Raw genomic sequence first — 26,588 nt, 5'->3', positions numbered from 1 at the left:
GCTTTTTGCAGGTTTTTTTTGGGGGGGGGACATGAAGCCCAGCCCAGCCCTGCCCACAAGCTCTTTGCAAAATGGATTTTTGGTGTGCTGTGGCTCTGGGGCTGCCTTTGGCCTTTTTTTTCCCCCACATCATGAAGCCCAGCCCCAGCCCTGCCCAGCAGCCAGGCCAGGCATACCTCATCAGCAGTGGGAGCAAGAAGATGGAGGAGGTCAGCTGGGGCAGTGGAGTGCAGGGCAGCAGGGGGCCAAAAGAGCATAAATGCAGGGGAGAGATAGGCGAGTGGGGGGAGCTGAAGTGCCTCTGTGGTTGTAAGTGTGGGCAGGCTACCAAGTGCCCAAATTTTGATCACGTGACCTCAGGAGCACTGCACCAGCCATAACTTTGGGCACAGGTATAAGTACCTTCATTCAGCACTATCGTAACTTTGAACAGTCGCTGAACGAATGGTCATAAGTTGAGGACTACCTATACAACTTTTGGTCTGAGACTGCCAGTGAAGATAAATCTAATTTGACCACACTAGATAATGCATGTAACAGTTAATATAACAGTTTAATTAAATTGGTGGAAAAGCTTGTGTGTGTGTGTGTGTGTGTGTGTGTGTGTGTGTGTGTGTGAGATCTCTCTGTTGGCATAATAGAGCTACAACGCCAATATGGATTTTGGAATGCTTCTCTTGGCTAGCTTCCTTTATTTTGTGTGTAACCTGAAGAATACTGGGTTTAGCCATTCAAAATTAGATCCTAAAAAACTCTGAGAATGAGGCTTTTTTCCTTCTAAATACAGCATAAAGTTATCAATTTGTATTTCTTGTTTACTGATTTTTTAATAAAATCATTATTTTGCTTCATTTTTATTGTTTTCCACTAGTAAGATAATTTAAGTAATTCCTAGATTTTATATTTTTAAAAATGGAAGCTCAAACAATTGCACATTTTTTTCTTCCAAGCAGTCCTGGTGCAAACTGAAACTGCTAGAGCACCAGACAAACCCTAATTTATATTTCTCCTCTTATGAGTGTGCAGTTTTACTGTACTGTCAGCATTCCCCCATTTTTCCCAGTATGCTTTTGCATAATGAAGAACTCTTGAAAAGTGTATTCATTTTTTAAAACCTTTGAATAAACCTAATAAAAACATTGATTTCTATTAGGTAAAACCTTCTAGCCTTAGGTGAAACCAACTACTCTTCCTTCTGATGTCAATTTGCATTTATCTGTACAAAACATATTCCTGCTTCCAGCAACCAAATGCTTTGTCTTTAAGACCTTCTTTTTACAACTGTATATTAAGGAGAAAGATATTGTTTCTTGCAATGTAATCTTTTTTCTTACCAAGTTCATTCATTGCATGCCTATGCTCTTCATCAAATGAAAGCTTCATTAAAACACATACCGCAGGACAGATCTGATGGTCCACTGGAGCTGGCACTATGTCAGAACAAAGAATCATTTTCATTTCATGTATCAATTAAAGAATACAACAAAAACTTTAAATTTACACTTTCAAACTATTTATTAAACAGATGCAGTCTAACATATATAATTGTCTAAGCTTTTACAATTAAAAAAACTTTGAAGTCTGCCAGTTATGTATCAACAACAGATCAGTAATAATATCTCCAGACTTCACATCTGATATAGCACAATAGTAAAGATGCTGTCAATGAATGTGATAGCTATTGCCAAAGATCAAAGGGGCCTGCCGCTCATAATCACTTCCATGTAACTTCAGTTTAGTGTAAACCTACCACTGCTGAGAATAGTATGAGAATTCAGACTTCCAGTCAAGCTATTCCAAGAGGGATGGAGAAGGTGCTACTGAACTGATGGCAAAGGAAGTGCTACTCAAACCCAAAATATATGCATATTATGATTGTTACAAAGTGACTTCAGCACAATTTTTTTAAAAAAAATTCCTGGAACGCCCTATGCAAATCACTTAATCATGTTAAAGATCATGAAATAGGCAGCTTTCCACGTATCTTCAAGATCCTTGTGCAATCCCAGGAACCTCTCTATTTTTAGCAGCTTCTATGAACATGTCACCATTTTTCATTTCACAGCTTATACTTCACATTTAAGTGCTTCAAAGTTAGCAATCTCTCACCAATTTTTATAGGTGACACACCTTAAATCCAACTACAATGTTACAGAACCCCAGTTCCTTAGGGGAAACAAACACAAAGCTTATTCCTGCTTCCTGCACTGAATGCTGTGCTTCCAGAAAGATATTTAATGGATTTTAGAAGTTAAAACTAAAGATGTGGAAAACATTTAGAAATGTGGAATACTCCATTTCAAGTTTGAAACAGTTGTTTCATGTTCAGAATTGGTGTTTCAACAATTCTGAAGTATTTCAAACAGGAAAAAAATGAAAGTATGTTGTATTTTTTTCTTTTCTTTTCTTGCTCTTCACACATTTAATCCTGACTATTTCTTTCTTTTTCTTTCTATTAGTTCTTGCTAGTTTTACTATTTTTCTTTTTAAAATTTAATAGTTAGTTAAAAAAAAATCCGAAGTATTTTGATATCCAGAAAGATTGAAACAAATTAGTTTCAGATTTGAAAGTCCTATATTAAATTTGAAATAGGGTGTTTCAGATTCATAATGTTCTGAATTCAAAATATTTTGAGGCTCCATTAAGAACTCTGTAGTCCCCAGATATGGAGAGCTGCAACTGATGTAAAAATACTGATCTAATTTTAAATACTGCAACTTTGTTTCCACATCACATATGAAATTTCAAAGGCTAGTATAATATCAGAAGGAGTTTGGTAGCACATTTTCCACCTAATATATTTTATTAAAAAGCACAAGTCTTCATGAGTGGCAACTCACTTCATCAGATGCATCTAATATCTTGCCACCACAGACTAACATAGCTCTTCTCTACAAATGTTAGTTAGAAATTCCTATATTGTTTTAAATTCCAGTTTTAAACCACCTAATCTATATATCTCCGATTACTATACAGCTAGAAATTTATTACTTAGGTAATTCATACTTAACCTTAAGTTGAAGGTATTAGAAAATTTAATCATATCAAAATATAGTTTTAGAACATGTTAAAATCACCACTCAACACAGTTATATATACTTTATGGCAAAAATGGCATGATCTAAATTAGATAAATTTGCCCATTCCTATTTGCATCTTGCATTTCTAACAGCTTGCTTGGAAAAATGAATTCCACAAATAGCTAGAGTTCAAAACTATAACACCAAAGAATACTTCACAAAGGTTTTGAAACCTGAACTACAACCAACATACTTGGATTTTTGTCCTGGTCCATGCCCTGATCGTGTGCTTCCTGCCATTCCCAGCAAGTTTCACAGTAAGCTCGGATTTGTTCTAGAAGATGGAGGACACGTATTTCTCGTCTGCCTCGCTTATCATCAGGCTGGGAATGAATGATATTATGTAGTGCTGCGCTGGCTCTGGCACGGGCTTCCTTACTTCCACGTGAGTTTCCCAACAACACAGAGTCTTTATCATTGCCATGCAAAAGTTGAATGAGAAGAGGAAGACATCCAGATTGGCGCATAGCTATGCAGCTATCCTGGGAGCTAGACATGGCTAGCAATGTTCGTGACATATCATCTTTATCATGAGTACCCAACATTGACAGCAGTGAATACACCATTTCAACCTGCAAAGCAAATAGTTTTGAAACGCTGTTACCTACAGTTAAAGTGGATGGCATATACTAACACAAATGTTCTAGTGTGACTTCAGTTATATGTAGATATTTATGAATACTACTTCAATATAAATATTGTTTCTATATATACACATATATATATAGAGAGAGATGTCCATATAATACTATATAATACAAACATTCAGTTTATGTGCCATATTAAAACATACTTAAAATCTAAAAGCACTGCATAATCCTTTTTGGGTAGCAATAATTTCTATGGGTAACCAAAGTACTCCAAAACAATTATGCATTAGCATTCAACTCAAACTATTTAGCAGTAATCAGATGTTATACCATTTAACAATATTAACAGCATCATAACAGGCACACTGACTGTATCATTTCATAAAACTGAAATAAGTACTAAAAAGTGACAACTTGCTAGATTTTACACATTACAAGATAATCTGATTTGAAATACATCAATAAAAGCTGGTTGGCCTTCTGAAAATACCTTATGGTTCATAAAATACTTCAAAAGCATTTGCAAGTAAAAATATTTCCCACAGAATAGATTGTCCAGATGGATAAGAATAAAGAATTCACTGTTAAGTAAAAATTTACCCCGTGTTGTATGTATAGAGCTGGGTTTTTTAAAAAGTCATAAATAAGATCAGGTGTATTAATATTACATTTTGCATTATTAGAAAATCACAAACACAGGGTTGGAAGATTCCTGGAAGTCTTCTAGTCCAACCTACTGCCAAGGGCTAGAATGCTCAAATCATTCCAGACAAACGGTTGTTCAAGCTTGGTTTGAAAACCTCCGATGATGGAGCACCCAAGATTCCAGGAGCCAGGCTGTTCCACTACTTAATAGCTCTCATAGTCAGGAAATTCCTTGTTATGTCAAATTTGGCTCTCTCTCTGTAAAGCTTCCACCCACTGGTTCTTGTCCTACCCTTTGGAGAATAAATCTGCATCTTTTTAGCTGTGACAGCGTTTCAAGTATTGGAAGACTGAGTTCATGTTTTCTCTTAGCTGTCTCTTCTTTAGGCTAAACACAACCAGTTCTTTTAACAGTTCTCCACAGGATTTAGCCTCCAAGCTCCTCATCTTCTTTGTTGCTCTTCTCTGCATTCCTTCCAGTACCTCAGCATCCTTCTCGTATTGTGGCACAGTATTCACGGTGTATTCTGCCCAGTCCAGCATAGAGCGGAAGTATCTAGATTAAGCCCTGTTCCTGTTATCAAAGGTCAGTCAGGGAATCAGAACATGTTATAGAAGCCAAGTCCGAGACTGGAAAGGCATCTGCCAACAGAAGTCTGACTCCCAAGCTCTTCTTTTATAACTCAGACACATCTATCTTCCTGAGTCATGCCTTTTTCTTTTAAGGAGCCTCACTGAACATCTCTATTCTACTCAATATTTGTGTGAGGGCTGAGGATCTTTTCCTGCTCAGGCTCTAGGTCAGATGATTCAGCCTGCTGCTGTACTTCTGTAACAGGTCTGACTGCTCCACGTTTGTAGGTTTATCCCCATCCCTGGATTAATCATTAAGCAAAATAAACATGTGCTTAGGACACCAAGAGAAGGGGGGCACCAGAGGTTTTTCTGCTAGCTACCATGCCCTTAACTCTTTCATTGCCACATGCAACTTTAGTTTTTAGCACTTACTGAATCTTAATGTCTTGTCAGTTAAGCAATGAATGGCCTGAGGGCACCTTTTTTGGACTATGCTTAAAGCATCAGTTGGCCTTAATCTGGTTCTGCTTATCCCCCAACAGTCCTGCTCCTTCTGAACCTCATCTGCAGGTATCTGAAAGACTGCTGGCTCCTGAATTGCAAGGTCAATACCTGTCATGTCCTGCTCTTCCAATTCAGAGTCTGACTCCAAACAGATAGGTTCTTAACAATACTTTCTACTGTTTTCATTAATTTGGGAAAGATGCAGTTCCATTTTTCCTGTGCTAATGTCATTTTGTAGTTATCCATGCAATCATTTTGGTATTGACCATTAATAACTCATTGAAGTACTGCCACTCCCTTGCAGCACTTACTGTTTTGTTATAATTATGAGCAGGGTGAGATCAAAAGCATTCTGCCACCTTCCCCTTTTAGCCCCAGTAGCAGGAAGATCAGAAATCCTATATACCAGACTTATGGAAGATTCTGTCCAAAAATACCCAGCTGACAGGTTGGTAGGGTGGAATGTGGGCCAGGAGGAAGCCGGAAGGAACTCCTTCCTGTTTTACCCTGCAACCTCCTCTGTTTCATTATTGAAGCAGATTAAACCTTGGCTGCTGTTAATGCAGTGCAAGCTATAGCAGCATATTTTTCTGTTGAATCAGTACTGGAGAAATGCACATTACCTCGGCTATGAGGAAGAACCCTAGGAATAGCCAGGGATACAGTTAAATTACTTTAAAACAAATCTGACAAATTAAAATAAATTTGGTGGTCATTGACATTATAACCCTTCTTATAACATGGTGGTAATAAAGGACCCGTTGGCTTTTGATACTAAAGAATCAAAAGTGCATGATCACCCACTATTCTTTTTCATAATCCATGTGAACAATTTAGGTGAATGCTCCCAATATATACAAAGCAGCTTGCACAAAGTTAGCAAGTCAAATTTCTCTTAGTAAAAACTGGGAATATATTTGCAGAAGTGATTCTTGCTAGTAGTCTGGCTGAACTTTTATGATTAGCTTTGAAAAATCCTGGAAATATAGTAAAGTGCCAAATGACTGGAGGTAGGCAAATTTGTCTTTATCTGGAGAAATACAGATCATGCAGTCTGATAATACCTGGAAAAATTCTAGAGCAGATCATAAAGAGACTGATTTATAAATCAGTTTTTTTACCATAAAATCTATGGTAATTATGAAGTCAGCATGATTTTGTCAAGAACATGTCTTATCAGGTAGTTACATGGTAGATGGTGGGAACGCTGGAGATATATCTTGATTTGAACAAAACACTGAAAAATTACCACACAGCATTTTGATTATCTAATACAGTATAATAGATAAGATGACGAGAATTTGATGGATACATGGCTGCTCAAAAATCATACTCAGATAATATTCTTCATTGGTTCTTCATCAAACTGGAGTGAGGTATCAAGTGGAATGCCACAAGGTTCAGTCCCAAGCCTTCTTTTATATTGAGGTAAACTGCCCAGAATCTTGGAGATTGGGTGGTATAATTTTTTTTAAGATAGACATACAGAAGAAATGTGTACCAAATGTGCAACTGACATAAAATTGGTTGGCATAACTAGTACATACAGTAGAAGACAGAAATAAAATTCAAAGCAATCTTGACAGAACAGTGAAATGGGCTGGTAATAACAATGCAACTGAACAGAGACAAATGCAAAATATTTCACTTAGGAAACAAAATTGAAATGGACAGTTACAGGACTGAGAACACCAGTCTTGCTAACAGTATTTATAAAAAAGATCTTGTAATAAGTAGTTGAATGCAAACTGAATATGAATCAACAGTGTAATGTGGTTGTCAAAAACTGCAAACATAATACAAATGCAAATACAAATGATAGAAAATATTTCCTCTTCCTTTTCTATAGGTCAGCCCCCTTTTTGAATATTGTGTCTGGTTCAGGCTACCTCACTTTAAAGATTCAGATAAAGTGGAACAAGTTTAGAGAAAGGCAATGAGGACAATTAGGAATTTAGAAACTAAGCACAATGAAGAGATACTGAAGGAACTGTGAATAATGCCAGATAGCCTTCTTCAAATTCCTCAAAGGATATTATTTATTTATTTATCAAATTTATATGGCCGCCCATCTCATAAAAAGTGACTCTAGGTGGCATACAACAATCGAATAACAATATATTAAAAACAATCATTATAAAAATATAAAAAGTCATTATTAAAAATTAAATTATATTAAATTTAATATATTATATTAAAATATTACACAGAAGATCAAGATATTTTCTCCAAAACAATGGGTTCCAATGACAAGAAAGCAGACTGAATTCCTAACAGTAAAAACAGTCTGATGGTAGAAGTGGTGGATTCTCTTTTACTGGATGTGTTCAAGCAGACTAAATAGCCATCTGTTGAGAGACTATTAATTTAAATTCCTGCACCAAACAGGGGATTGGACTCAATGGGCTAAATTGCCTCTTCTAACTTTATGATTCTAAGTAAGATGAAACTCTACCAAGGGACTCTTTTTTTCCTACTATTAGGGATGGCAGCTGATTAACTTTAGGCTGAGAAAAATTATTAATATGCACAGTGCATATAACAGACTTAAATCTTACAGCTGTAAATTTCATTACATTGACTATAGTAGAATATGCAAATTTTAGATAGCAAATACTTAAGCGAATTGAAATCTAAAACATCTGGATATCAGCTTGCCTCCCTCTTGTCTAAAGAATCCCAGCGTTAGCAGAGGTTATGCATAATCTGATGACTCATTCAACTTCTTTCAGGATGTATGTTAAAATATTATTACCACCCAGAGTCCCCCATTGTGGGGAGATGGGCGGGGACAAGTCCAATCAATCAATCAATCAATCAATCAATCAATCAATCAATCAATCACAGCATTAGACCTGAAAAGCATTTCTGGAGTTATATATTAATTATGGACATCTTCAGGCTGTTTCACCATAGATAGATATCTGTCTCTGTATCTCTCTCTATACATTTCATCCTGAATTTCAGTATAGTGTTTTTTGAAATATTCAGGTTTTTGTATTTCTTCTGTAGCTATTAAATAACTGCTTAAATCCCAGATTTCATGAAAATTGTAAATAATTACTAAAGACAAAACACTGAAAATTTTTGAAAAGCAGTATCAAAGGCAGCTGTATAAACCACTGAAATATCCCACAGCAGCAGATTATTATATCTGTTTAAATACCTTTCATAGATATAAAAACAAAGAAAATAAGCCCAGTTCATCTCCAGATAGATGATGCTTAACTTTTGCACCTATTTCTCATAATTCATTAAACAGAATAGGACTAGAGCCTCCATCACTGATTATAAATTCAGACAGGCCAATATGGATATAAAATATATTTTAATTATAAGATGTTGGATTAGAAAATCTATAGAAAACTTTGGTTACCTTGGTACCCAAGTGACTTGTCAGTCTCCGAGGAACAGAGTAATTACTATTAGAACTCATAACACTGGATGTTTCATGGTCCATCCGAGCAGCTGAACCCTGTAAGTTTAAGAAACAGGTGTCAAGGGAGTTAAAATATTAGCACTGTACAAACATGGAACTTACTGTTACAGTAAACTAAGAAATCAACTCAGTAAATATCTAATTATTTTTGTATATATATTTTATTGGACTATGATTAACAAACATTATCAAGTAACTAACATAAATCCAAGATGCATAGAGGAAAAAAATACAGAAAATACAAAGAAATCTACTAAAAAGTAAATAAAGAGATGGGTACGGTATATGTACAAATTTTCTATATATGTAAAATACTACCATATTATAGTCTATTGTTATTGAGATAAACTATAAAATCCATCCAAATTTGATAGAATTGTGGTTCATGCTTCTGATGTTTCATTATTTTAATATTGTCTGTGATTTTTTCTAAGTTAGCAATTGAAGAGGCCTTGTTAATCCACAAACCAATTGTTACATTATCTAGAATTTTTCGATGTTGGGCAATTATTATTTTAGCTGCTAATATTAAATAGATAATAAGCTCCTTTTTTAAGCTTGAGATTTGGTCCTGTAAATAAATGCAGGAAGCCTGAATCTGGGAAGCATTCAATTCTTCGTTTAGTAATGGTACTTAACTCTCCAAAAATTTTACGCCAAAAGGGTATACCTTTATCACATGACCACCACAAATGAAGTGAAGGCCCCTTTTTTTTAACAACCTCTCCAACATTTGGAAGAATAATTCTGATATATGTGTGCCAATCTAAATGGAGTCAAGTGCCGGCAATGTATAATCTTCCACTGCAGTTCTTGCACTGAAGCTCATATCTCCTTATTTTTGAGATTTTTACTCAGTACGTTATAGTAACAAGCCAGCATAATGGAGAGAAAAAAACGTTTCCCACTTATACAAAACCAGGTCTTTTGGTAGGATTTTATTTTCAATTGACTGATTGATTTATTATATACCATCAATTCAGTGTTGACCCTTAGGTACCACATATATTTTCTCCATGACTATCTGTTCCTAACCTTGTTCTTCAGGTCTTCCAGCAGTGCGCCCATCACCTTTGTAACTGAATCCATCCACCTTTTTACTGAGTGGGTGGGAATAGCATAGCTCCTAGATGGGCAACTATTCTGGAATACAAGGTAGCACTGATGATTTCAAAACCCTTCAGGAGTCACATGGATAAGTGGAACTGGTTATATTCAGGACAAAAGACCTAAAGCCAAGACACACCATCATGCCAGCCTTCAGCAGGGAAACAGCAATCTTGATTCCTAAAGATAATTTATTAGCAGGGTAAAGAGGGGCGGGATTCTAAAATAGGGCTGCTGTTTTAAACAGTGTTTTCCAGAGGAAAAAAAAGCAGTATAAATGAAATAAAAACAAAGAAAGAAATATTAAGGCGAAAATACATCGGTATTGGTTGCATAAATAAAAAGAAAAGGGTCCATTAAATAGTAGGAGGTAGTGATTATAAGAGCATCAGGCAAAATAGCGCCCGAGCTTTGCAAGCGGACAGCTATTTTACACCACAGAAGTAACTGAGGAAATCTGCACAAGCTGAAACTTCCCAGGCACAGTGGGAATATCCATGAATTTTGATGTCAAAGCAATTATCATCAAACTTGCTTTACATAAATGTCTGCATTTTACATAACTTTGACCTGAAAAGGGATTGCATGATAGATAGTATATGTATTATATTACAATAGTATCTGTCAAAAGGCCCAGCTCCAGCTGAACTGTTTTTATCAACAACTTCTACTAGGATGAGGAAATTCCGAAAGTAGCAGACTGAAAAATATTCTGGAAGAAGCCAATGGCAAGCTATTTCTGTACTTTGCCAAGACAATTATATGGACTTGTCCATGAAGTCACCAGAAGTTGAGTTCAACTTGAAGATGACTTTACATACAATTCTTCTATGATACGCATCAGTAGAAGGTAGCTATTGGTTTCCTTCTTCCTCTAAGAAGGACCCCAATGACTCCAAGGGATCCTCTTGAACTGGGATAGTTTGCTACAGATAACTTAACAGAAAGGAAGATTGTTCAAAGCTTCCCTGAGCAGAAGCTTTGATTTTTGAGTGTCTAAGAAGCTAAAGGAGTGCTACTGGAGGAAGGGAGAAAACCACCACCTATTTCTGCATTTCTCTGGATCTGAGCCACTGAAGACAGAACTAGTAGTAATACCAAATATATAATAAAATAGAAGTAATCAAAGTTCTATTACATTACTTAATATTCAGGAAGGCAGTTAAAATACTTTTCCACAGAGCCTTCCAGGAATAAAGTTTTATTATGCTGTGGTTGAATTAGCTGATGGTTATATGGGAAATGATGATTGCATCTGATGTTTCAATAGATTATTTTGCTTTTATTCTTTGCCTGATTTTGTATGGCTTTGAACTAGAGTGTAAACAACAAAAAAGCTATGGATTTCTTTATTTACAATAGTCATAGACTGCCCCAGTTGTAAGACTCTGGGCAGAGTACAACAAAGGTAGAAAAACAGAAAATATCAAAAGTAAAAACAAAACATGCAAAGATGAAATGGCTATAATCAGTCAGCTATGGCCAAACATGGTAGAATCTTTTCACTGACTTGAGAAATATAAGGGGGAAAGAGTGTTGCATATTCCTCCAGGGAAGCAGATTCTAGGTTAAGAGGTCACTACACGGAAGGCTTGCCATCTAAGCCAAGTTGTAAGCACTTCCTGCAGGGAGGATTCCTAATAGGCCCTCTCAAGGTATCCCAGTGCTACAGCATATAGGTCTCTGCTGATGATAACCACCACTTTAAATAGGGCTGGGAAGCCTATTTTTAACCATTCGAGTGACCTCAAAATTGAGGTAGCATACAAATAAATAACTAAATTACTCTGTATTGATGCCCTTCTTTCATGTAACCTAATTTTTTACTATCCTCTGACCACTATTACCTGTTCTAGCTTGCAAATATTTTTACATTTTTCTAGTCCAATTGCTTTTATCCCACCTCATATTAAGCAACCTCATTTCTAATCTTATGTTCTATAAAAACTGTAAAATATAAAAATAAAAAATCTTGTTTTGAAATTCTGTTACTTGAACATGTTATGATGGAACTTTCCTTATTAAAAAGGAAAGTTGCTTAAAATTCATTTGCTGATTTGAGACACATTTAGATTTCACAGACAATCAAAACAAAATGTGATAAAGCAAAAAAAAAAAAAAGCCAAATACTGTGGTCATGGTTATTTACAATAAAATGTCCTCCTGTCAAAATATTTTTTTTTCTTTTAAATTAAGTGTTTTCATTAGGATTTAGCACTGGATCTCTGTTACATAACATTAGGAAGTCTTAATAACATTAAACAAAATTAACTGTAGGTATGTATGTATCTTAAAGGGATTTAAAGAATTTTACATATAAATTTGATTTATGAAAACTAAAAATTACAATAATTATAGTTATTAATGTAGAGATTCCAAAGCATGTATTTATATATGATAAAGGGCTCCTGAAAGCCAAATGCAGATTTATATTTATATTAGATAATTTCTACTATATATAAAGGTAGGGCTGGACTACATCCAGATTAATGCATAGTGTACAACAAAACAGGAAACATTTTTGAAAAATATATCCCCTTTCAACATGATGGAATTATTCGGTTTACAAAATATCGCCTTTGAGAAAAACAAATGATTTATAACATCTATTTCAAAATCATATTTAGTTCTACAATTATATTCTAATACTCTACAATTTAAAAGAATATTCCTTTCACTCACATACCCATATTAAAAATTACAGACCAGTTTGAAAAATACATTTGTTCCTTTTCTTTCAAATGTATGCATAATAGCTCTTTGAATAAGAATTGTACTGTCATAATGTGGAATATTAAAGTATTTCAGTTTAGAAAAAATCTTCTGTAGCAGATAAATGAGCGTTCATCTCTTCCAGTGGCACACTAGCTTTCTGGTGTAACAAAAATGAAGGAATTCATGCAGGCACAGTTGCTATTACAGAATTACTACCTCCAACCCACAAGAGCACCGTATTTTAAAGCACAATATATAGCCTTACCTGGCTACTGCCAGCAGTTGCCACAATGATTTCAGCTGCTCCTTGACATTCATTTTGCCTCTCAGCTTCATGTGAACTTGCACCATGCTTGCTTGGAGCTGCTCTCTGCTAACCCAAGAATTTCTGGCATTATGCACAGAGATCGAATACACTTTATCATGCAAAACCTTCTAAAATCCGAGTGAATCAATGCTATAGTTTTACATGCCACTGAAGTGCACTTTGTATTTTATAATCCCTAGCTTCAATAATTAGCACTCGAGACTACCCGCCTTAGCAAAACCGTAGGATGAAAGTGAAGCATGTCCTCTGAGGATTATAGCTCTAGAAGACAAAGGATCTGCTGTGAGACACAAGACACCATCTTCCACCAGCTGTGCTCACATCACTTTCAGAAATGTAACAGAATTAGAACAAGCAACTATCTCCCTGCTATGTCACACGATCTATGCATTTATTGGAGGCTACAACTAAAGCAGTGAAGATATTACAATCAAATAAATTAACGTTTGCATGAATAATACAAAATGTACACAAAACTTCAGTTTAAAATGCATGTTTTAATGTTTCAGTTATAGGATGACCTATATTGAAGCATCCATTTTAACTGCAAATAAATTTAAATGCGTTGACCCTAGCTTAATCTCCAGCTAGACATATAAAACTCTACATTTTTCTCTGAAGAAGCAAATGTGTAACTAGAAAAAAGGTTTATAGGTTCTTTGCTTATAAAGGCAATGTTATTTTTAAATAACTGACTCAAATATAGAACAGCATATAGAACCATTTTACTGCTCAGAGCTATTTATGCATATTTTATAAGACATCTCTATAAAACAGGATTTTAAAAGATTCCCAGCCCCAAGCACGCTAGGCAAACAGTACCAACACATTCCTTTCAATATGTATTCCCCATTGTGTGCCTGCTTACTCTCTTGTAATCCCTTCCTCTCCAATGAATGTAAATACAAACATTAATTCCCTTCCTGCTAATTATCCCAGACCTGGGGTGAGCATTCCAAAGGGCAGGGAAGTGGGGAAAAAGGAAAGCTGAAGTAAAATCATAAGCACAGTCGCAGTCACGTGATTTCCCACTTAATGACTGCTTTGCTTAATAACCTAGCTGCTGGTCCCAATTGTGGTTGCTAAATGAGGACTATCATGATGATTCTGTAGCTAAATGATTCTGTGGTATTATAACCCAGTTTCTAAAGGATTGCAGTAATAATTCCATCTCCCTTTAACCTTATTTGCCTGTAACAGATCACTTTTATGCTTATTCTTCAGTATTCCTGAATATTTTCCTGTAATTTCACTTATCTTCTTTTAAAGCTCTCTACTTTTCCTCCCCCCGCCTTTTTTTTGTTATAATTTTCTATCAGTTAACATGTTCTTGTTCTTTCTTGTTTAAGGTTTAAAGTCTGCATTCAATTACAGATTCTTTGGGGAACATGGTACAGACCACAGATAAGAAATGTATTTTATCTCCTTTTGTTGCAGAGATTTGTTATTAAAAAAATTGAGAATATATGCATATTCAAATAGCTAGGCTTTATTTCTATGTCTTTCATTTCTTACCTCTATCTCGGTGGCTTATTTCCATATACTTCTATACCTTACATTTCTGTATCTTATATCTATGTACTGTATTTCTATAGGTTTCTATAAATTTGTATATCTATATCTGTGGTTTCTGCAAGTTTTTTTCCCCTGCCTCTCCCTCTTTTCTTTTGTAACCAGGCTTGAATTGCCAACGCCTTCTTAGGACTCAGCCTTGTGTCCTTAGCTGCTGTTCCAGCTGTGGAGTGCAACTGTTCTCTTCGCCTCACCCTAATTCTTAGCCATCACAGATTTGGGTGGCCTGGTTGCTGGCTGGCGTTTTCTAAGCTTTTCAGCCAAGTCTCTGACCTGAGCTGCCATTGGGATTTTGGCATCTCTCAGTGTCTTGCTGGGAGGGAGAAAGTTTGCTACCAGCATGAGTTGGCTACTGATACTGTGGCTACGAGCAGGCTCTGCTGCTGGGCTTGGTTGTTGTTTCCAACTCTTGTTCTACTGTGGGGCTCCAACATTTGCAGTTGCTATTCTTCTTCAGTGCCTTCAATCACCACCCACATCCCTAATATTAATGCTGTACCCCTTCTTCTCTAGCCCATGTGGACTCACCACAGCAGCCTTTCCTTTAGTCCAATTGCTCCTGCCTTCTTCACAATGCTTTCCTTCCTCCCTCTCTGGCACATGCCAACCAGAGTCTCCTCCCAAAACACCTGCTTCCAAATTCAAAAAATGTCTCCTTCAGTAGCTGGAGCAGAAGTGTGGTCCAGCTAATTTGGCTGCACCAAAGTCCCAGAGTAAAAGTAAAAAGGAAGGAAGGGCTCATGCAGACTGCTGCAGGGCTTTTCCTCCACATATATTCTTCTAGTTATCCATACTTTCATCTTCCATCTTTCCCTATTTTGATAGACACTGAAAGACACTTAGATCTTTTCCTCTTTAAAATATTGTGAATAATTTGTCCAGTTTTCATAATGTCCCATATCTCTTCCTGTACCTACCCAGGTTCTCTTCCCTATGATTTAAGTATGCTAACTATGTTCTTATACTGGTCTTTTATTCTTACTGCGTGTTCCATAGGGTGAAAGAACACCTACTCTCCTTAATGTTCTAACCTGTATATTTAACAGCAATAATTAATTATCTAGCTCACAATCTACACATGGAAGTGTTCTAATTTATTCTCACCAACTAATTATATGAATGGTATGCCAGTCAAGTAAGCATTTAGTAGACTGACTTTTTTTCAATTTTTGACAATTGAAATATTGTCAATAAAAGGAAACTTAGCTGTTCATTGTATCACAGTGTCACCTTATGGCAAAAATAGCAAAGCACACTTCTTACTCAACAAGACTACTAAAGTTCTGGTGCATTGTACAAACACATTCAGGCACCATTTGCACTTCACTACACGTATCAGGCAAACATGTAGTAACCATTTAATTCTGAAACTGTGAAACTGTGAACTAATTTCTTCAGATGTGGAAAAGATTTTGTGTTATGGGTTACCAGCCTTGACTACCACAGAAACAGTATCCCAAGTTAGAGACTATGGGAATGTTGAAAAGTGGATAAAGCTGCTGCAACTGTGACAGAAAAGTTAAGAGTAATGGTAAAGAACATTAAAGGAAAAGCATAGCAGCCAGGGATATGGGAGAAATAGGAAAATTTCGTACTGACTGAGAGTACAAAACGGGAAAAGGGTACAGCTGATGCAGTTTCCCTGGAATAGACCACTGCTCAGCTTGGATTACTTCACTGAATTTGCAGCCCTTTCTACTTTTCTGCTTGTCCCCCTCCCTGCTATCTCTATATTAGTCTTTATTCTGCACCACATCCCACTGTTTCCTCTTATTGTACTTCTTCCTCTTACCACCCATCCCACCATTTCTGCCATCCACACTCCAATCCTTTCTCTAATTGCTTCCTCCCCTCTATGTTATATTCTTTGCCACTCTTTTCTGCTCCTTTCTTTTCACTGTCTGCTCTGTTTTACTCCCATGTGCTTCCTACGATGCTCCTCTATCCCTTGATGTTCCACTCTCCATGTCCCCAATGCCTTTACCATTCCCTTCTTCCTCCTTTCTTTCAACTCCCCACCCCAACCCAGAGCAGCTGTTTGTAATTGCCACCACTGTAGGAAAGGAAAGAAAAGTAGCCTGCTCTTTCTCACACTTGCCTTTTCTCTGGGATGTGGCTTGGAAGGGTAACTACTCACTTCTCCAACAGCTGTGTTGCATACAGGACCGCAAAAATAGGAACAACTACTAGATGGCAGCAAAAGTTCAGTATTTTCTGTTTATCTTTGCTCCCATCTAGTGACTAACCAGAGGTTTGCACTTCATATATGGTAGCCCTACTATTGTTTGGCTGGCCACATGTTATTGTTCCTTTCTGATGAATTCTAAGAACTCAACATGAAGAGTATAAACAAGAGCTTGATTGCTTGAAGGTACTAATCCAAGTGTTGTTGGCTTTAGGTTTTCAACATGCTGATACCTGAGTATCGTGGAACTCTGACTTTCTTATGCAGATGTGCTTTTCTCTCTTCCCTTCCTTCCCTTCCCTTTTCCTTTTGTTCTTACTTCCCCCTTCTTTCTTTTCTTTAGCCCTGTTCTGGGGTATAAAATACAGTAGAGTCTCGCTTATCCAACATAAACGGGCCGGCAGAACGTTGGATAAGTGAAAATGTCGGATAACACACAGTAACGATTGAGTGCGGTAAAAAAAAAAAAAAACCCGATCTGCTGCGCCTGTTGCAACTGATTTTTGCGTTGCGGCGCCGCACCATCAGGAGCAACAAGAAAGAGTACACTCACACTCACAAACAAGCAGCACACTTTTCTTGTCGCCGATTTATGCATATTGTTGTGTTTTTTTTAGGGGCGTCGGATAAGATGGAATGTCAGATAAGCGAAGGTCGGTTAAATGAGACTCTACTGTAGGTTAAAAATTACCACAGAAACAGTTTTCAGAGTCAAGCTGATATCTACTCTCAAAAGATATATTGATGTTCAGCAACAATATTTGCACCAGGAAAGCCTTCCTATATAGGTGAAGGCCTCCCATGAGATTGGACCCTAATAGATCAGGATTTGAATTTACACAAAAGTTGATACACATGGGTCAACTGTATTTGGTGTACTGAATTTATCAAAAGCTGGCAGTTTTCATATTTAGTTACAGCTATCTTGATGATTTTAAAAAATCTCATTGCTGTTCTGCTTGGTTCATCATAAAATAGTGTTCCTTAGTATTAAAAAAAATCTTGGTTTCTTCCAACACTAAAATTTAATTTTTGTTTTACTGAAATCAGATATTATTCCCTGTTAAAGTTTGAAAGAAGAAACAATTCCACTGGTTTGCAACTTCCATTGTCTCCAAACCTTTGTTTTGAGAACCCAGGATTTTCCTGATTTTAAACCAACACTCTAGTCAATACTGGATTCAACTCCCATCTATGGTAAAACCAGGTTTATTTGGCCAGAAGATGCATACTTCCTTCTAAATTTATTTTTGAGATAAATAAATATCTTGATACCATCATCCCAAAATGATAAACTTAAGAGTTCATATACCAATGTTATTTCCTCTCTTTTTTGTTCTTCTCCTTGGTAGAATCTGCTCTAACTGCTTGAACAAAATGGGTTTTTCATTTTTAAAGTAGACAAATACCTGGTTTCAAAGGAACTTAATGCCATGAATACTTCACTGTTGTCAATTTGAATCTATGGGGTCCAAAATATAACTTAAAAAGGAATAGTGCACAAGTTATATATGATGTCCAGCAGCAGGAAGTAACTGATTGGAGACAATGGAAGTTGCAAACCAATGGAACTGTTTAGACCTTGGTAGTATATGATCTGATAGTAATTTATTCTACATTTGTGCATCTACAGGACAGGTGGGCAGAATTTTACTTTGAAATCTCAACATTCATAGACTTGTGCAAGTATTTCTTGCTGTTGATATTTTTTAAGAAATACTTATTCATTAGATTTGTTACTGGCCAAACAACTCTCAGGAGCAGCAGATCACTAGCAGGTTCTACTAGGACATCTATGAGCTTGGTTTACCACAGAACAACTCACAGCCAAGCCATGCATGGCCCTAAAAATAAAAACCAACATTTTTAATTGTACTTGGAAGCCACCAGGAAGCCAGCGCAGGGCTTGAAGCATTAGCTGGAAGGTGCATGTATCACGTGTACTAGTCAGCAACCAAGTGTTGATATTGTGAAACATTCCAAAAGATCTCTCCAAAATAGACTTCAAAATATCAAGTGTAGTTCAGCATAAACTGGCATAAACTTGCATGTTGGCACAGAAAATCCAAATCAACCCATTAATGAGATCTGAACCAATAATAATTGATCTGGAGAAATGGTGGTCTGCACAATGAAAATTGTGCACAGCTGCTGTAATAGAAATGCTGATATAATAATGATCCTATATATATCTGTGGTAAGACTTGAAATACTGTGAAAGATATTATAAAAGTAAAAAAAGTGCAAAAAAGTGTGTCTATAATGAACAGGGGGCTGCAACAGCTCTCCTATGAAGAGAGACTACAGCAATTAAGGTTTTCAGCTTGGAATGAAAAGAGTGCAAGGAAAAACATATTAGAGATATATAAAATCATATGTGGTGCATATAACAGGAAGCATTGTGAGGAAAGAGAGTGTTTATTTTTCTCCCTCTGCTACAACATTTGTTTGAGGTCATCCACCAAAATTAAATCCAGATAGATTCAGGACCAACATAAACTGCAGAGTTACATTGTGGAATTTGCTGCCAGTACTTATGGCAATAGGTGTCAAATTGGGTGGTTCAAAAAACAACCTGGGCAAGCTCAGAGGATCAGATCAATGGCTACTAATACTGATGGCTACTTACTAGTTTCTGAAACATACACTATACACGGCATGCCTTAAGTACCGACTGCTGACAAGCGACAATTTCTGCTTTGTGAGTTTCTCAAATACTTTCAGTTGAGATAAAATCCTCGCCATGTCTTTTGAATGAATTCACTGAGAAATCACATACTTTGGAGGGAAAAAAATAATGGTGCCTAAAAGTCCATTGCTAGGACATCTAAATCATGGTTTATGTCACCTTAAGCCTAGCCAAGTTTGACTGATCTCAAAAAGCTAAGCAAAGTTGGGCCTGGCTAGTACTTTTTTCCAGCTCAATATCATGTAAATCCTAGCAGGCACAGTTAAATTCACGTGATTTGAAGAGTAATTTTCTCCTCGAGAGGGGGAACTACAACAAAACATTATAATACGAAATACTGCTGATAAGTATTCCGGTTTCACCCATTCCAATACCCTTAATATTCATCTCCAACATTACATGACCATTGAGAATCTTCATTTCTCAAAAAGGGTTTTGTTTTGTTTTGTTTTGAGATTCTAAGGATGCTGTCTTCCTGGGCTCCTAACTCCTTCTATATCTACTACTACATCTAAACACCAGAAATGTTTAAAATGTCAATTGTTTTATAAAGTTAATCATAAACAGTGGAGGAAAGGGGAATAAAAAATGAATCTGAAATAAGTAGCCACTATTCAACTAGTAAACTTTTTTAAGCCGTAGGAAAGCAGGTAATAGGTTGACAATGCAGGGAAACCCTGTAAATATCTCTTTCAGCAAATAACATAAATGGCTGGGCATCATGTTTTGCTTGAGAGGTCATCAAACTACACAAAGAACAATGAGATTTAATGATCTGATACTTACTTTTGGAACAAAAATGAAATCAGAGTTTTCTTTTAAAAAATAATAAAAAATATATTATATGAATATGTATAGAACAATAAATTCCAGAGACTTAGTGAGCAGTTTAGGACAGGACAGGGTAGAGGCTTCTGAAGAAAGATGTGTGATGGGAAATTCTTTGAACTTCCTGAAGTTACATTCTCTTATGATTCAAACTTAATTTGGGGCAATCTTTCTCCTTATTCTCTTATGAATGCCTAAGGTCTACAGGTAGTTCTCAGATGACTTCTATTCGTTCAGCAACTGTTCAAAGTTATGACAACGCTGGAAAAATGGATTTACAGCAGGTCCTCAAAGTTGTGGCCATCGCAGCGTCCCACGGTCATGTGATGAAATTTGGGTGCTTGGTGACTGGCCCACATTTACAACCATAACTTCACTTTGTCCTGCCCTTCATGAACTGCCTCCATTTCAACTCCCCCCACCTGTCTATCTCCCATCCCTGCCCTTATTGCCGCCCTGCACAGCATGGCCAAGATGAAGAGGGTGCTGTATTTCACTGTTGCCACCGCCCCTAGCTGACCTTTGTTGCCATCTTTGCCTTGCCTCCCCTTCTCTGGGCTCACCTCTGCTGCTGCCTCCTGGCTGCCGGGCTCCTGGCAGGCCTGACCCACTTCAGCAGTCTCAGCCTGCCACTGGCCAGGGATCATGTGACATGCCTGCTTCGTGGGGAGGGGTTTGCATTGGCCCACCCTGGATACACCCAGCACTCAACTGTCAAAGTCCTGGTGTGACCTACTGCCCACAGCAGCTATTGCTTCTCCTGGTTCTGCTTCTCCCTGTGAAGAGCTGCTGCCAACATGTGAATCCCTCTGCTGGGGCTCGCTGCTGCTTTGGGGTGGCTTTCCAACCTTTGCACCACAGAGGACAGGCAGAAGCAAGCAGTAACCGGCAGCCCCAGGGAGCTTGCAGAGTCTTTTGGTGCAACTGTGGCTGCAGTTTTGCCTCTGTAACCCACTGCTGTGGTCCTGGGGTGCACTGTGCACTCTGCTTGAGGAGTTCTTGCCTGCAAAAGCACCGCATGGTTTGAGACTGCCACCGCAGGGGAGGGGAGAGGAGGGGAGGGGAGGGGAGGGGAGGGGAGGGGAGGGGAGGGGAAGATGATGATGATGATGATGGTCAGCTGGGTGTGTGTGATGGAATGTATCTACGAAGGGGGAAGTGGTGTGATGGAATGCACTAGAGATCTAGATTCTTAGGAAGGAGACAGTGCATTCCAGGAAGGAAAAGGGGGAAACAAGAGACAATGGAGTCCAGAGCAGGAGTGTAGGAAGAAGAAGAGACTTAAGATAGCCAAAAGGGCAGAGACAGGGAGGGGAGATAGGAGGGTGGGGGGAGTTGAAGCAGAGGCAGTTTGCACAGGGCAGGAGAAGTGTGAGGTCCTGGCCTAATGACCGCCACCTGGACTGCCATTGCTAAGCAGTGCAGACATGTGATGTTCTGCTTAACAACCACTTTGCTTATCAACAAAAATTCCAGTCCCAATTAGGGTCGTAACCCAAGGACTACCTGTATGTTGCTTTACATGAAAGCTTTGTATGGCTATTGATCTATTATGTGACTGGAGGATCATGCTATAGGTTGCACTGAATATATCATATTAAAGAAGATAGGATATACACACTTTAAACTCCTTCTCTGATTGAAATAACATAATACAGGTATGCAAAACATTTCAAACTCAAAATGGGTTTGGAGCTGAAATCAACCAGAATATATTTCAATTGGTTTTGAAGTATTCTGAGCTCAAAACAAGTGTTTTAAGTGAAATGGGGCAGTTTTGCACTTAGAAAGCTTCTACAGTAGACAGAACAGCATCAATTAGAATAGTTGTTAACTAGAAATTTTGAGCTCAAGGTGAGGCATTTTGACCTTTTTGTATACCGCTATAACTTAATATTACTCAGCTACAGTTTAGCCAAACCTAAAAGACTGGCATAGGTTACTAATTATTTATACAGAACATACTCATTATTCAGTTAATCCCTGTTTGTTTTAATCCCAATGATGTCTGAATAAATGGCAAAAAAAGAACACTAACCTCTGTCTCAGCAACTTGGGATTGCAACAGTTGTCTTATACGTAGAATATCTTTCTCAATTTGTTGAATTCTAGCCACTCTCACCTGAAACGAAGTATGAGAACTATTACAATACAGTTATTATTTCCCCTTTAAAAACTACATATGAAATTGACAGTGTAAAAGCCTTAATGCAGTATAAAGTTTGGCTCAGAATATATTGCCATATTTATTCAAAAGGAAGATAATCCTGAATTAAAACAGTCTTCCAGAGAAGCAGGAGCACATGATGGTGGTAGAGGAGGAAGAATTAGAAAAACACATACAAAAGCATTGATCAATATTCAAATGTTTTCTTTCCAGCCTATGTCTGTTAATTCCAGCTAAAATTAATCCTACAGAAGTTTTTCCCAAAAAAGGGCAGAATCAGGACAAGAATTAAATAACATTCATTGAATTGTAACTGCTCATTAAAATTGGCCATTTATAAAATTAATTGATTTAACATAAATCATTCTCTACCACAAGTTCCTTCTAGCAGAAACAGGAAAGAGGAAAAAATGTGTTGAAGATACAGTGATAGGACGGGATGGAAGAGGACAAAACAGGATAAAGATAAGGCTAGACAAAGAAGGAAAGACAGGAAATGTTTGTAGCAAGTTCAATGGATGTTTGTCCTGGTTTCAGTGTAAACCTAAGCATACTTACTTTGCAATAAGTCCCTATGAGTTCAGTTACTGTACTCTTAATCACAGTTTAGGACTCCAAGTCCTGTTCAGACATTATGAATATTCAGTCATGACCTGTTCTTTATTACTCCAGAATGCAGGACAAAAAATATGGATTTATTAGAGGCATATGCTTTGGAAACCATGCTGTTCCTACCAGGGCAAGAGCCAATAACTATGAATGGAGGATTTGTAGGACATGTTTGTTGCTTAGACATATAACTAAATGTGCTTTGCAAACTCCCCCAACATGTTTTGTTTTGTTTTTGTTAGCTTGTTTTCTTTTCTCAGGGATTTCATTAAATTATACATGGAAAAATGGTTGATTTCTTGATACAAACAACTATTTGCTGAAGGACTACAAGGGCATATTATGAAATGAAGACATTAGAATACAGAATAGCCATGACATCCTTAATCTTTATCAGGCCTTCTTAGACTTTTTCTTGCTGGCTTGCTTCTACTACATGCTACAGGTTTAGCCCAAATCTTAAGGTCATCTACAGTGTCCTTTTATGGATCCAATGTTCTTTTACAATCCATGTGAAGCAAACTACTGCTGATTCAAAAATATCCTAAAGAAAAGACCTGTTGTTCAACTGTTCAATGTAATGAAGCCATTCGTTTTTTTGCTGAGCACAGGAACCTGCTTAGAATCAGTTGGCAGATATTGTCATACCCTCTTTTATTTTATTGCTGAAAGATTACTGATACTACATTGCTATTCTATAATAACTTTTCATTAGGTAAATAACTGACCTCAATGTGACTCTTACCACACCTCTTTAGATATGGGCTGATAAAATTCAGGACCTTTCTGAGACTATTCATTATGTTGACTTCGCATTTCCCCAAAAGGAAAGTGCTCATGTTCACCCTGCTTTATGGACTCATTTTTGATCAACACTGGCTTTCTTCAGGAGGAAAGAAAATAAGCATTTAAAGTAAGAAATCCAGTGGCTCCTTCAGCTCTCTTACCTGCACATATAAGGGAGATCTTACATCTCCCAGTTTATCTCTCTCTGATAAGAAGTGTGAGAAAAGGAATGGCAGGAAACAGATAGACAAGAGTTCTAAGCAGAGGAATATTATGAAATTTTGGAAGCAGATGCATGAAAAAAAGTATTAAAATACTTTTTAAAAATACTTTTATGTATTTTAATGTATTTTACTTTTCTTTGAGTGAAATAGTTCAGTCAGTTCATGCTATGCCATTATTGTATTATACTATACTCAATACACTGTTGTTGTTCTCACTTTTTTGTACTATAATTGTTTTGCTTACTATATATTAAAAACATCATTTGAAAACAAAGGCAACACTTTTCCAAGCAGCTTTAAATACACAAAAAACAGGTACATCTTTGAATTGTTGCTAAATGTTGATGGGCAGATTACCTGTGCTCTCTTCTCCATGTCCTGACATGTACCTAGTTGTTCCTCCATGGCAGCTCTGATCTGTCTTGCCTCATACTCCAATTGCCTTCTAGTCATGTCAGTCTGCAATGAAAACTAAAAACAGAACATGAAATAAAACAATTCCAATTAAGGATGATGCTAATATCCCATCCTGATAAACTAAACAAGGAGTTTAAATATGTGAATTTAATGTTTATAACGTAAAAGAAAAGTAAATTAATTTCATTTTCCCAATATGACATATCCAGATACACAGAAAGAATGAGAAAATTGATAAACATATATACAGCCTTGAAAATATTACCAATATATTTCTGTGGACTTCACAGTCTTGTTCTCAAAATGTTTCAGATGATGTCATATTTCAACTGGCATATTTTGATTTAAATAACACTTATTATATGAATGTAGTTGTTACCACTTACATTTTCAGTAAGAGGAAGACTATCTATCCTTTTAGTCAAATTCTGAAGCTGAGCATAATACCAGTCTTTTTCCTTTTCTTCCTTTTCAAGCTCAGCAAGCAAGAGAGATCTAGAGATAAAGAAACAAGTATTATATCAGTTATTATTCTCTATTAGCTAACAGATAACAGGTAATAGTTTAAACAAGTAAAACCTATGTGGAGGAAAACTGATCTATTTAACTAAATTTCCCAGTTTTTTTTCAGTGACTTGATGAGCCATGATTAAGAGGATATTCTTCATATGGTTTTGCTGTATCTGCTATGCAATTTCCAAAACTTAATATTTATCAATGTTATTTACTATTACACACAAAATTTGAGAGAAAAACTCCCAAGAATTATCCTTTAACATAAGAAAACTCTAGGTAAGGATATGTATGAAAATGTATGGTTAGGGTATATTAATTTAAATATTAGAAAAGGCTATTTATCTTAAATTTTGTAATGTTTAACTTTTTTAACTTTTTATTTACAGTTTAACAACTTCTTCTCTCTCAAATGGCAAGATAATTGATGCTTCACAGTTGCTCAGAATTTCAACAATATATAGTAGTCCAAAAAATAAAATTGTTCGCCGCCCAGAGTCACTTGGATTGAAATGGGCAGCTATAGAAATTGAATGGATGAATGAATGAATAAATAGTCACACCTGTTCTCTTTTGAATTGAAAGACAAATGCAGAAAAGACATATAACATGTAATAGAAAAGCAAGTGTAGCTAGTGTTATTTCTAAAGAGCACATCTGGATTGAATGTCAGCATAAAATAAAACAAAGAGAACCAATAGCATTTTAAAAAATACTTGAATACATAGATTTTTTTCTATGAATACAAGTAGAAATGAAAAACTGAATAAACTTAAACTGAATATTAAATAGCTCTAAAAGAAGTAATACATAAAAACCTTTTCCTTGCAGCTCAGATTACATTAACACTTGCAGCTACATAGCAACGTTTTTCAACTATCTTGTGAACTCATTGACTCAGGATCCAAGGAATCAAATTATACACAACCAAGGAATTCTGGATTTCTATACTCCTGAACAGCATTTCTCATCTTTGAGAGCAAGCTTTAAAAAAAAATCTTCCAAGAAGTGTTTTAAAAGCAATTACTATTTTAATCTATTGTTGAAAGATTACATCTTAAATTTCCATTTGGTACATCCAAGCAAATATTCAGTCTTATATGGTAAAACACTCATAGTTCTAAGAGGGAAAAGGTGAGTGTATTTATATTTATTGATTTTCCATTTTTATAAAGGTGAAAAAAAGAAGGTGCAGGAGAAGACATCAATCAGGAGGATCAATTGTCGCATAAATTAAGATTTAATAACAGACAACCACAATTGCTATAATTAGTTATAGCCAATGAAATGCTGTGTTCAAATACAAAAAAGACTTTAAAATTTTCAGTAAAATTATGTCGTTTAATGCTCTTCTTAGTGTTTGTCCTGCTTAGTTGTAGGGTCTGCTTGTTTTGCACTGTGCTTGCCTAGTTCTTACAACAAAGTTTATCACTGCATGAGGAAATGAGGGGTTTTGTTTTTCAACCAGCTTGTCACATAGCCTGGCATTGATTTGGGCCTGAGAGGGCCCAAGGTCTCCCAGCTAGCTTCTGTGTCTAAGGGAAGACAGGAAGCTGGGCCTTCCTGCTCATAGTCCAGTACTTATCCATTACACCTTGCTGGATGAAAATCAA

The 26,588-nt window shown here is 36.6% G+C and overlaps 1 protein-coding gene across 2 annotated transcripts in view; it reads right to left on the bottom strand.

Annotated features, from left to right (window-relative positions):
- The window catches only part of APC (APC regulator of Wnt signaling pathway), an 83,860-nt gene that overhangs the window by 17,408 nt on the left and 39,864 nt on the right, over positions 1–26,588 (bottom strand). The window contains exons 6-12 of one of the 2 annotated variants that reach the window (XM_015888315.3): positions 24,849–24,957; positions 24,403–24,516; positions 22,298–22,381; positions 12,923–13,030; positions 8,773–8,871; positions 3,275–3,653; positions 1,335–1,430 (exon numbers count right to left, since the gene is read on the bottom strand). In XM_015888315.3, the coding sequence (XP_015743801.1) occupies positions 1,335–1,430; positions 3,275–3,653; positions 8,773–8,871; positions 12,923–13,030; positions 22,298–22,381; positions 24,403–24,516; positions 24,849–24,957 (989 nt within the window). The remainder of the gene's footprint in view (positions 1–1,334; positions 1,431–3,274; positions 3,654–8,772; positions 8,872–12,922; positions 13,031–22,297; positions 22,382–24,402; positions 24,517–24,848; positions 24,958–26,588) is intronic. The other variant, XM_007429575.3, reaches the window with a different exon arrangement.

Source organism: Python bivittatus, unplaced genomic scaffold, assembly GCF_059951505.1.
Source record: "Python bivittatus isolate LINGU-HERP-01145 unplaced genomic scaffold, Pbiv_v1 ctg000850_np1212, whole genome shotgun sequence".
In the NCBI taxonomy this organism is placed as follows: Eukaryota; Metazoa; Chordata; class Lepidosauria; order Squamata; family Pythonidae; genus Python; species Python bivittatus.
Note: the sequence above shows the minus strand (reverse complement) of the source record. Positions and strands in the feature narration are given on the sequence as shown.